The sequence below is a fragment of the Lupinus angustifolius genome, chromosome LG09, assembly GCF_001865875.1.
Source record: "Lupinus angustifolius cultivar Tanjil chromosome LG09, LupAngTanjil_v1.0, whole genome shotgun sequence".
Classification (NCBI taxonomy): Eukaryota; Viridiplantae; Streptophyta; class Magnoliopsida; order Fabales; family Fabaceae; genus Lupinus; species Lupinus angustifolius.
This window is the reverse complement of record NC_032017.1, coordinates 12,537,514-12,550,502: the sequence shown is the minus strand read 5'-3', so window position 1 is coordinate 12,550,502 and position 12,989 is coordinate 12,537,514. Positions and strand designations below refer to the sequence as shown.

The 12,989-nt window shown below is 30.6% G+C and overlaps 1 protein-coding gene across 1 annotated transcript; it reads left to right on the top strand.

The window, feature by feature from the left end:
- On the top strand, positions 8,997-12,895 carry LOC109357048 (remorin-like). The gene is made up of 5 exons (XM_019600751.1): positions 8,997-9,268; positions 11,204-11,251; positions 11,528-11,615; positions 11,873-11,954; positions 12,687-12,895. Exons 1-5 carry the CDS (start codon positions 9,100-9,102, stop codon positions 12,879-12,881), a joined length of 582 nt encoding a protein of 193 aa, XP_019456296.1. The 5' UTR covers positions 8,997-9,099; the 3' UTR covers positions 12,882-12,895.

The window sequence follows — 12,989 nt, the reverse complement described above, 5'->3', positions numbered from 1 at the left end:
GCATGCAACCATGCCTTGGTTTGAATGAAATACTAATTCAATTCTTTGTTTATATTGTTATTATAGTTGAATTTTGATGTTGTGGGATCCTTTCATAGAATTTTTTTTAAATGTTATATAGTAATAGTGGGTTGGGTATGTAATTGTACCGGTATTTTATTTTACTAATACTCTCAATTATATTAATTTATATTTGGGGTACTTTCATTATCTCTATTTTTTAATAGAATTTACTTATAAAAAAACGGCTTGCATGGCGGAATGATGCTATGTGGTGTAGATAAGATGGGTAATTAGCACCCAAGGAAATCGTGTGAAAGTGGTTATCTAATGAACAAGGATGACAACGGGCATATATATATATATATAGTAGTTACCCACTGCCTTTGTCCTACACACAGGAAATGATACTTGTATTCGCCTCTACCCCTATAGCCGTATACGTATTCACTTGGGGTTTCAACGGATACTTAAGAGATATAATGTGCATCCACGTGTATATATTTTAACTAATGTATTATGTGTGAAAATAAAATGATGTGAAATATCAATTACTCTTTATATTTTATGAAAATTTATAGACTTGAAATCAATATATACACATTCACACATCATATTTATACTATATATCAAGAAAAAATATGATTAACTATCATTATGGTGTAATTTCTGTTTTCTTATTTTAAACTTAACATTTTTTTATTTTTTACAAAAAAATATATAATAACCACCACCTAAATATTATTTACAAGTTGAAATTATGTCTCTCAACTTAAAGGATACATCCAAATAAAAACAAAAATTAAAATTTAAAGTATATCTAATAAAAATTTATAATATAAAGTATACCAAATACAAAAAAAAATAATTATATAAAATAAAGTATATAAAAAATTGAATGATTAGTTGTATAAAAGAAAATGTGGGTCATTAGGTACTTGTTCAACACACTAGTATATCATAATCTCAATATATCACTAGCCACATCAGATATTTTTTTTATAGAACACTAGATATAGCTCGTGATTTTGTTGTCATTGGAACGGCAAACAACACTTGAACCTTAATTTAAAACTGATAATGATGTTCCCAAAGAGAAATGAGGAAAAACAACAGCACACAAAATGAAAGAAGAAAAATAACTCACCTAAACCAAATCCATCACTCATCTTTATCACACAACAAAGACCAGACACAACAATTACCGACACGAACAAAAACACACGGCGAAATGAAGGCAAAGTGCATACGCGGGATTTACACAAACCAGACGAATGGAAATCTTTATCCATTATTGTGCACTGCTCGCTCATTCTCTTTAATATTAATTACCTGATTGTTTTTCTTTGATATAAAAAATAATACAAAGTAATGACCAGAGAAGATTTCTATTCAAACTTACTTTCTTAAAATTACACATTTTTCAGTTTCATATTATTTTGATAGTGTGAATGAGGAAGCCTCACATTATATAAAAGTTGATGAGTTAAAGAATATAAATACATAGATTCGTGACCAGTTCTAACATTTTATAGGCATTGTGCAGAAAAGAAATGAGGATCTTTAATCATTATAATAAAATAAATAAATATATACTTGAAAAATTAAGTAAAATATGATGGAAAAATGAGTATTCATTATTTATAAAAATAATTTAATTATTTAAAATAATTCATACAAACGTTTCAGAAAAATTATCATAAAAATTGTGAAAGCATGTGATATATTTTATTTTCTTACCTTCTTTATTATTATTATTATTCATTGAGGACTTTGGTACATCATATTTTTTTTATTTTTTGATACATTTTTAATGAACCATTAATAATTTCATACTTGGTTCACATAGGGTGGCTCCTCCATTTAATTTTATATCAATTATGATGATATAATACGATTATGAAGAGAATACTCAACAAACTCATGGGTAGTGTAATAAATAATAAATCCAAGAGTAAACATTTTCTCAAGTATTGAGATCTTTTTATATAAGAATACAAATTACGGGAATACAAATTAGTTATGTAAATGAAAAAATTGGGTCTCCATTAACTATGTGCCTATGCAGCGCACTTGTTGCACTTAACTTGCAAACAGGGAGACCCTAGATGCCCATAGACATAGTCACTTAGTATATGGAAGAATATTATAGTATATGGGCGAACATCTCTCAACAAGTGATGTTAGATCTAGTAGTTCAATAGATCAACCAAGTATTGAAGCGATAAGTGATGGATAAATTCAAATGAGATCATTGTGTCAAAAGTCTTCCTGATGAGAGGTTAAGGCAGTGTGTTTCATTGATCATAAGTCAATGACGATGCAAGTAAATAGAGAGTTGAGCTCTAATATATTCAGTACTCTAAGGGAATTAATTCACGCTTAAGAGAAAATGTTAGATATTCCAAATTTGAATAAAAAAAATGTCATGTTGTGTAAAAGTGGATGACTTAAAAATAGCATAGGTAAATGAACTTATAGACCTAATATCTTAGTCAATATATAATGTAAGTTCACTTATATGTTTTCTTCACTTAGGAATAGAAAAATATCATAGTTCAGGAAGATCTCCCAACTCATATTCCTTCCCCCCTCTCCTATCTTTTTTTTATTTTTTATTTATCATTAATAATTATGGTAATGAGATAAAGTTTATAATAACATGGTTTCTCCCGTTTATATAAACAAAAGTTGTACTGTTTCTCCATGGGCAAGGTTTGTAGCAAGGTATAAAACAGTTGGCTGTCGTGAAAAATAATATATATAGTTGGCAACAAAATATTTCAACCGTTTGTTTAGTTGGCAACATTAAAGTTATGATATAGTAATAGGAATCATAATCATTATAATGATCAAATACTAATAACAGCTATTATCAATAAAATAAAACTGTCCAGAATCCTCCACCCAAATCCTCTTTAGATCAATCTAACTCGGTCTTTTTATATTTCTCTAAGTGACATTTTTTGGTGATTGGATTCTACATTAACGTTTTAGATGTTAGGAAATAAAATTAAATCACTTTTTATGGCCCACACACTTTAATTGATATGCTAGTGCTTTATTTTTTTAATATTCTGCAAAATAGATAATTTAAGTAATAAAATAATAAAATCATTTGTAACTTGTAAGCATGGCATTAGCATAGTTATTATTCCATTTGTCAAGAAAGAAAAAATATACAAAATATATCAATTCAATGTTATAATAATAAACGAGAAGAGAAAAAATGTAATAAATTAGCCTTTCACAGATATATAAAATTGTGATAAATGATTCAAATCAATACTCGTCTTCAATCTTGATAGAGAAGATTAACGAGCGTTAGTTCAAGCGGTACATGTTTGATTTCTCTTAAGCAAAGTCTCGAGTTTGAGTCTTGTGGATAGAAAAAATATCCGCTGGGAGATTTAGCTCCACGTACCTATTGATGTTCCCAGCTCGGACAGGATTGCCCCTAGTGCGAGGATATCCGTGGGAAACCAAAAAAAAAAAATTTGATAGAGAAAAAATATGCAAATAATTAATTTTATAGTAATTACTCATTTTGATCCCTCATTTTTTCATAGGTACCAACTTAGTTATTAAAAAAATTTAAGTGACATTTTCCTCCAAAATAAATTCAACATCAAGTCATGTTAGACATTCTGTTATCTCGATACCGTTAAATGTAACAGATTTACTCACGTGACACGTTAAATAGTGACGTGACTTCTTGTAGATGGTCTTACGTGTAAAACTTGTCATCAACCGATTTTTTTTCCTTAGAAAACGACGTCGTTTTTGTTCAAATAATATTTTCAAATAAAATAATATTTTATTTTATTTTAAATAATTTTTTATTTTTTGCTTACAAAACGACGTTGTTTTAAATGATTTTTTAATACATTAAGCAAAACGATGTCGTTTTGCATAGAAAAGTTTTGAAAAAAAATTAAAAAGCAAAACGTCGTCTTTTTGCTCCATCTTCATCCTTAAAACACACAAGGTCAAGAAAATGTGAAATTGCCCCCAATTTCGTACATCATAAACCATAACAACCTAATTTTATCATCCTTTTATATATGACATGAAAAACTATGGTGATGTCAACTCCTACTGCACCTTTTATCAAAGTTACGGTGATGTTAGCTCTATAGATGGAAGATTTTTTCCTTCATTGTATCATTGCAGAAGTGTTGTTGTTGTATACACATCAAAGACTATGAAAACTCCAAAGAAACAGTTCTATGAATGTCCATATTTCAAGGGTTACACTCTTATTTTTTTTATTTTTCAGTATGTGTGAAGTTATGTTTTATTTTTATTTTCCAATTCTTAAACAATTTTCATTCTTTTATAATAAGGAAACAAATATTGTGTGAAGTTTTTTTATGTGGGTTGAAGATTGGGAAAGAAATCAAGCCATGTAGGAAGAAAGTGAGATTGATCATACTATAGACATGAATAATTTGCAAGCTAATCTAAAATGAATTCAAATGATCATGAAAGAACATGTGACATGGTCTAAAAAAATTATAGTTATAGTAGTTGTGTTTAGTATGTTATCTGTTGTTAGTGGTTTTTTATTTGTATTTTCAAATGATCAAATAGTTGTAGTAGTATCAATGAAATGAAGTTATGTAAGTTTGAATGGGGATTAGTCGTCCCCATTCACGTCTCTGTCCAATCAGAAAATGATACTTAAAAGTTATAAAAACAAAAACTATTATTTTTATATTATTCACTACAATTCTATTGGTCAGGGACAGGGAGACACCATCATTTTGGGACAGAGGATTTGTATTCATGTAAGTTTTGGTTATGCTTCTATTATGTAATCAAGTTATGATTCTGTTATGTAAGTTTTGTATTATCAATGAAATGAAGTTATGGAGTTCTGATTTATGTAAGTTATGCAAGTTATATAAGTTTTGTATTATAAATGAAATGATGAAGTTTGTTGTTAGTCTGTTAGTGCATTATGGCTCTGTTTTGTCACAAATTGAACAAAATATAAGTTAAAAACATCAATAGTCACTGCATTATAGCTCTATTGTATTTAATAGTCAATGCAGTACAAATTACAACACAAAATAACTCTGTTGCAATGTAATAGTCGCTTCTTAGCATTACAAAATATTTAGCATCCTAATAATAAGTGCATATTGTCATCCTAATAACAAGTGCATACATAAATATAAAAACATACTTAACATCTTATCAATAAGTGCATTACAATAAAATAATCAAAACACTATACGACTATAAATTGTTCATTATCTCTTCTTAGCATTCTTTGAATTAGTTCTTAGTGGCTTGAACCTTGAAGATGTTGTAGTCTTTGATAGCATTTTTAAAAACCTTGCGATTTGCAAACTTCATTCCAATCTCCAAATGTACATGTCCAAATGCACTGTTTTCATTGAACATGTGGTACTTAGTAAATGCATTTTCGTTATCATTAGTGGAAACATGGATATGCATATATTCACTATTATATGAATATCTCTGATCTTCAAAAGAAGCTCCAGGTTGTTGAGGTTCATGTTGAACACCTTCAGATTCATGTTCAGGTTCAGTTTCAAGACCTTCAGGTACAGGTTCATTCACCTTATCAGCAGCCTCAGGTTCAAGGGTAACATTCTTTGCATTCTTCAGGCATGACTTCTTTTTTTCGGTGTTGACTTCCTTTTCTTTGGTGCTAATTCCTTTTCTTTGGTGGTGACGTCATTTTCTTCAGTAATGACTTCCTTTTCTCCATGTCTGGCTTCCTTTTCTTTCTGTTGTTGTTGATACCTTCCTAAACAAGGTAACCATCTTCATTTATAGGTGCAAAATCAACTACATTACCAGCACCAGGTTCATCAAATTGAGTTACAGGTTCATAAGGTTAAGCTAAAGGTTCATAAGGTTGAGTTGCAGGTTCAGAAAGTTCTGGTAATGATCACAACTTCTTTCATGCAATGAATACATTTTCGAATCATTACCATCTTCATGTTGAGGCACAAATTTTGTATCTTCCTCATTCAACATAGGATGTTCAAAGTACACATGCATCTCATAATCACTCATCTTATTCACATTCTTGGTCTTCAATGTTGCAGCCACAATTTCATTGATATCTTTATCATTCTCCAGTGTCATTAATCCACTCTCCAAATATGGACCTTTAGGGTTTTGCCAATACATTGCCTGGAAATTGTGATAACCATATTTAACAAATAATGTATTTAAATCCATTAGGTTTATCAAATCCATGTCCAAATGGGGCATTCTCTCAATTTTTTGATGCATGTATTAGAAGTTGTCATCAATGTCCATCACAAACCAACCCCATGGTGATAAATCAAAACAATATATTCAAACATTTGTATCAATGTTACATATTAAATACTCGAAAGAAAACAATTAATACAAAAGGACAAATATTTTGGCAAACACAAAGTTATAGAACCAGAATAAAAGAATGAAAAAATGGACCCCAACACAACCTAATATATAAATATTAAACTACAAACGAACTACAATATGGATTAAGAACGGAATTGGGACCACATGCAACAAAAAGAAAAAACACAAGGAATCACATACCTCAAAATCGCAGCTTGCTTATCTTTAAATAAGAGCCATAAACCAATAAAAAAAGGTTTTAGAGTGTGAAGGGTGAACAATGTAAGAAGAGATTTGGGACATGGATGGATTTCGGTTTCTAAGTGTGAAGGGTGAAGAATGTTGAAGGAAAGGAGGAGGTGTACGGGTGAACATGTTTGAAGGAAGAAGATGGAGCAAAACGACGTCATTTTGCTTACTGTATTTAAAAAAATCATATGCAAAACGACATTGTTTTGTATAATAAGATTAAAAATAATAAATATATTATTTTATTTAAAAATATTATTTGAACAAAAAACGACATTGTTTTGTAAGGGAAAAAATAACCGATTGATGACATGACAAGTTCTACACGTACGACCATCCTTGGAGGGCGGTTGATGTTGGAACCTTCTCCTAAAAATGATCTTGAGGTCATCTTGATATAGGATCAGACTTGAGAATATCTTACTCAAATATAGCTCTGGTTCCAATTGTAAGAACGCTGTTGCAACTAAGAGGAGAGTGAATTAGTTGATTTAAAATTATGGCCACTTTTTCTGCAAAAACAAGAGTTAACGTGCAACGGAAAATATATGCAGAAAATAAAAAAGGAATAAATCAAAGAGACAAGGGAGAAGAGATTACACAAGGATTTCATATTGGTTCACCTTCTTGTCCACCGAAGGCTATGTCCAGTACTCTTGTATCACAAGAGATTTCTTCACTAAGAATTAGGAGTTGTAATTACAATATATCACCCCGAGATTTCTATGTATCTTACACACTCCCTAATTCTTATTCACGCTTGGAAAACACTTTTCCAAGTGATTCTAATCCCCTTTCTTTTCACATCCCGTGAAAGAAAGTATTATGCGACAATATTGAAGAATGTACAAAAATGGCAGATTGCATTTACAAGTTTGACAGTAGTATAACTTGCAATCCAATCAACTCTTTAAGTATATTAATGCTCTTTTAGAAAAACTTTGAAACACTTCTAAGCAACTTCAGAAAAATAACTTTTGAAAGTTTGAGTGCTAGTTGCAAAAAGTGTAGAGAAATAACTTCAGAATAAGTTTAAGAGCTTTTGGAAATTTTATAAGAGTTGTGTTTTTTTGTGTTGTGAGAGTTAGAGCCTTTATATAGGCTTTCCAAACAATCATGGTGTCTTTCTGAAAGTGTATGAGTTGTTTGAAGTGAAGAGATTTCGTTTGGAGTGAAAACATTTAATTTTGAAATCTGAAATCTCATGTAACAACTCTTAGTAATCGATTACTGATAGTGAGTAATCGATTACCCAAACTCTCTATCCATTGTTCTTTTAAAAAATGAATTAGAGTAATCGATTACACCATTTGGGTAATTGGTTACTCAACTTTTTCAAAACTGGTAATCTGTTACTCAAAGGCAGTAATGGATTACTCTGAACAGTTTTAAGTTGGGTAACTCTTTTTCCCACACACGTAACTTGTTACTTAGATGAAGTAATCTGTTACACACTATTTTTGAAAAATGTTTTAAGTATTTTTAAAGTGTTTCATTTTTCTTTAAAAATAGTTTGAGCATTATTGTTTTGTATATTTAAGAGTTTTAGGATAGAAGTACCTATAGAGACTTAATCTAATTTTCTTGAAGTTTTAATCTTCTTTGTCTTCATAAGTATTCTTCTTTTTCTTCTTTTTGGTGATGTTAATATTTTCGTCAAAATCTTGTCAAGCTCAGGAGCAAAGATCTTCTTCACACTATCCACTAGAGGTCACGTCACTATTTAACGTATAACGAGAGCAAATCTATTACAATTAACGGTATCGAGATGATGGAATGACTAACATGACTCAACGTTGAATTTGTTAGGGACGAAAATATCACTTAAAATTTTTTATAGACTAAATTAGTACCATAAAAAAGATAAGAGATCAAAATGGGTTATTACTCTTGTTTTTATTAATTATAGTTGTGATGAAATAAATATATGATTAATGAGTTGTACACTGTTTGTACCAAAAAATGAGTTTAAAACTGTTTGTACCAAGAAATGAGTTGTAAATTTTCCAATAATATTTATGGAGCATTAAAAATATGTTATATATATATATATATATGATGGATCCGATTTTAATAAAGTTAAAGTTAAGTTACATTAATTATACTTAATTGTATCCATTTTTTTTTATCCAACAAATTAAATGTGTGAGTATAATAAATTATGAGAGAAAAAAAAACTCATTTAATATAAGCATAGTTGTTTCCCAGCATTCTACTCATTCTCATCCCCGCCACGTGGCATATTCCCATTACCTGTATTACCTGTCGGCACTTAATTCCCACCCTACGATGAAACCACACCCCTTAATCAACGGCCACCAAAATACAACATTGTGCTCACAAAGATTCCACGTTTCACCTTTATAAGAGGCACACCTTCTTTAACGGAACATAACATTGCTACGTTCACTTTGCATTCTTTTTCTCGGATAACGTTGTTCTCTGTCTCTTTATTCAACCGAACCAAACTCCGAAGCTATGACGGTGCTCCAAACCAACCATGAAACAGCTCCGGCGACGGCTCCGGTGGACCCTCAGCCTCCTCTGGCTGAGGCACCACCGGTTGCTGCCGCCGTTCATGACAAGGCAGTGGTTCCACCACCACCGGTAGAGGAAACCAAGGCTCTTGCTATTGTTGAGAAAGAGAGTGAGTTATATTCAAATTTTCAAACTTTTGTTTCTAAAAGATTATGGGTTGTCACCAAAATATAAACTTTTACCTGCTTCATAGTTCTAAATTCTAATCATATAATAGCTTTCCCTGTTTAGTTGATGAGTTGGGAAATGGAACAGAAAGTAGAGCAAAGTATGGCTCTTATTGGTTTTAGTAATTGTCTTGTTAATTTAATTGGTAATTAATTACATAAGTGATGTTTTGTTTTGTTTTGGAATTCCCTTTTCTGTTTCATCAAAGGTTTATATACGGAGCTTGATTTATATTATAGTTTATGGGCTCAGTGTACTATTCATTCTTATTCCAATTTTCTATGGGTTTTCATCAAAATTGCAGCTTCACATGATTGATGATTATTCTGTCTGGTTTTGGTTACAATATACCACTATAGAGTGTGATTTTGTGACTGTTTTTAATTTCTGTTTGGTTGCTGAGAAAGTGTTGGGAACATGGAAAATGAATTCAGGTGGAGCTTAGATTATGGCTCTTGGTTTCTATTAGTAATCTTATACCAGGATTACTGCATAATTGAATTAGTATTAGACTATTAGTATTCGCATCACTGAAGTTTTTTTTCCCACATTTCTGTTATAATGTTCTCTCTTTCATTAAAGATTTTCATAGGATTCTTTTGATTTTTGATTATCTTTGTTCCAATAATTAATTTTATCTTATGGCTTACTTAGCATATCTTGGGGTTTTGTTTCAATCATAGCTTTTAAGTCTGACCAATTATCTTGTAAGCTTGCCCTTTCAATTACTTCTCTTCTTAATGGGGTAACCATTTAGTTACTCCTCATGGTTTCATATATGATCTGTATTCTTTTACTTGCAAAAGTTAACTGTCTCTTTCTTTAATGCTTACTATTGCAGCATAACTGTTTGTCTGGCTAACTGTATATATACTCCTTTATCATATTTATTTATTTACATATACCTAACTAGGCTTACACTCTTGCAATATTTCATCAACGAGGCATATTGCATCATTTCTTGTTATATACATCAATCAATAATATCTCCCTTGTTCTAATATAGAGATTCTAGTTAGGCCCTCCACCTTATTATAAAATATAATTTTGTCCTCTCTGACAAAATGCATTCTTTATTAATTAAAGGGGGCATGCATTCTTTATTAATTAAAGGGGGCATGCATTCTTTATTAATTAAAGGGGGCATGCATTCTTTATTAATTTACCTTTTTTTCTCTTTTTAAGTGGATTGTGGCATCTAGATAACTTATATATGTATCGATTTTCCCTTTTTATTTGTTAAATGATTATGAAAGACTTAGAGATTAATGTTTTGTCAATGAACACTATTTATGATATAATATTATGACGTCATTCGATTCATGTAGCCGACCCCATCCAGTTAGATAAAAGCTTGGTTGTTGTTGTAATTTATCTTTACAACAGGGAAACATGGATGATTTAGCGAACTGCTTTTTTTGGTTAAACATTGCTGACTGAGATTTTGCATCTGCTTCTTCTAGTTGCTATATGGCATCTACGTTGAACTTAATAATATCTCTCTACTGTTGCCTCAGTTTACTATTGTCTATATTTTGTTGGGAGAATGAGCTTAATTGAGAGAATCCATTCAATAATCCAATACCAGATTCATAGACTTGATAGTTTTACCCAATCATGGAATGATATAATGACATAATGTTTTTAAGTTACATCATATTCATAAGATGTATATTTTCAGTTTCTATGTTGATCAAGCATTCCAAGAAAGGTGATTAATTTATCATTGAATCTAATATTTTATGTAAAGATCTACTAATTGAACAAGTGCATGAACTCTTCTACTTAGTTGGTTTTAATATCAAAGGATATAAATACTTCTCCACTTGATGTAATAATCATTGCATTTATTTACCATTTTTCTTTTGGTATACAGAGATACCAGATCCTGTACCTGTAAATAAGAAAGGATCTCTTGATAGAGGTTAGTACACTTTTCTGATATTTCAGTTTACATTTCTGTTTTTTAACTAATAAATATTTCAGCTATTTGTTTAATAACAAATTTTATGACTTAATTTGAGACCTTGTAAGGTTTCTGCACAAACTATTCTTTTGACAAGTTGCAAATATATGCATGAATTTCTTGCTTACTCATCTTTATATCTGCACATATAACTTTTCTAGAGATGGTCATAATGTTCCTCCAATCAATTTTTCTTCCTTAGAAAATGATTTTACGTATTTATGTGGTCTACAGATATTGCTCTTGCAGAAGTAGAGAAAGAGAAAAGGTTGTCTTATGTGAAGGCATGGGAAGAAAGTGAAAAATCCAAAGCAGAGAATAAGTAAGACGTTATGTTAATATCATTATGCAGTTTGGTATTCTAACCAAGTTACCCTGCAAAAACAAAACTACTAGAAGTTTTATAAAATCTATCAAATATGTACTGTATTTATACACTTCAAGATTAGATAATGCCTCTATTTGAGATATTGTAATGGAGGAATACTTTCCAGATTTTAAGTGTGATTTAAAAGTTAAGTTTTTTTCTCTATCCTTTATATTCTGTATACTTAAAAATTTATTGTCATATGATAACAGAGCTCAAAAGCAGCTTTCTGCTGTTGCTGCTTGGGAAAACAGCAAGAAAGCATCTCTTGAAGCTGATCTGAGAAAAATTGAGGTAATACTTAATCTTTAGTTTTAGTTATGCATTGAAATTATGACATTGCTTTTCTATTATACATGACACCATGGTGCATTTGGCTCATGACTTAGAAGCATCTCCTTTTTAAAGGTCTAAAGTCAGAACAATATAATAAAGATTTCAAAGTTAAGATGGAATATAAGGTACATCATAGTAATCTTCTATTGACATCCAAAAAAATTGTTGATTTTTGAGCCAGCTAATTCATTTTCTTTACTCCTTCTATTCTTACCAACACTTGGAACTTTTAATCCAACTATAATTTTAATTTTATCAGATACCTATGGCACACCTAAGTTAAATCCTTTTATCATAAAGAATATGATATGCTTTTAGTAATGAAATAAGCACCTTTAGACAGGAAGGAACTAATAGTTTTTATGGACAAAATTAGGCCATATCCATGTAAGAGGTGTTGTACCATCTATTTTTATTAATACATGACTTTAAAATAGTGAGAATCGCAAAGCCGGTTTTCCAACCGAAAATTGGGTCGCGAGAGTGGGTATCAAAAAACTCAGAATCTAATAGCAGAAGTTATAAATGACTTCTTTACTGAGGACCCTTTTTTCTTTATATCTTTCCATTCAAAGGATAACTTAAAAAGCATATGTTGTGAAGAAGGTTAAGAATCAAGGAGGTTCACATAAACATGCAAGCACTTTTATTACTGCATTCCACTTTTTAACACCATTGAGTCTTGAGCAGGAACAAATGGAGAAAAAGAAAGCAGAATATGGTGAAAAAATGAAAAACAAGATAGCCTCAGTTCACAAACAAGCAGAAGAGAAGAGGGCAATGGTTGAAGCCAAGCGTGGTGAAGAATTTCTAAAGGCAGAGGAATTGGCTGCAAAATTTCGTGCAACTGGAACTACTCCAAAGAAGCACATTGGGTGCTTTTAAATGTCATAGTAATAGTCAAATTTGTGTGTATATTATTTCTTGTGTGCAAGAAAAGTTATCCAAAGATAAAACATAAAGTTTGTGGCATACAGGTTGTTGAATTGTGTA

Excerpts from the sequence above, each read along its gene's own strand:
- LOC109357048 (XM_019600751.1), top strand. The coding sequence starts at position 9,100 with ATGACGGTGCTCCAAACCAACCATGAAACAGCTCCGGCGACGGCTCCG. Across the intron at positions 9,269-11,203 it reads TGCTATTGTTGAGAAAGAGA|AGATACCAGATCCTGTACCT; the intron begins GTGAGTTATATT and ends TTTGGTATACAG. Across the intron at positions 11,252-11,527 it reads GAAAGGATCTCTTGATAGAG|ATATTGCTCTTGCAGAAGTA; the intron begins GTTAGTACACTT and ends TGTGGTCTACAG.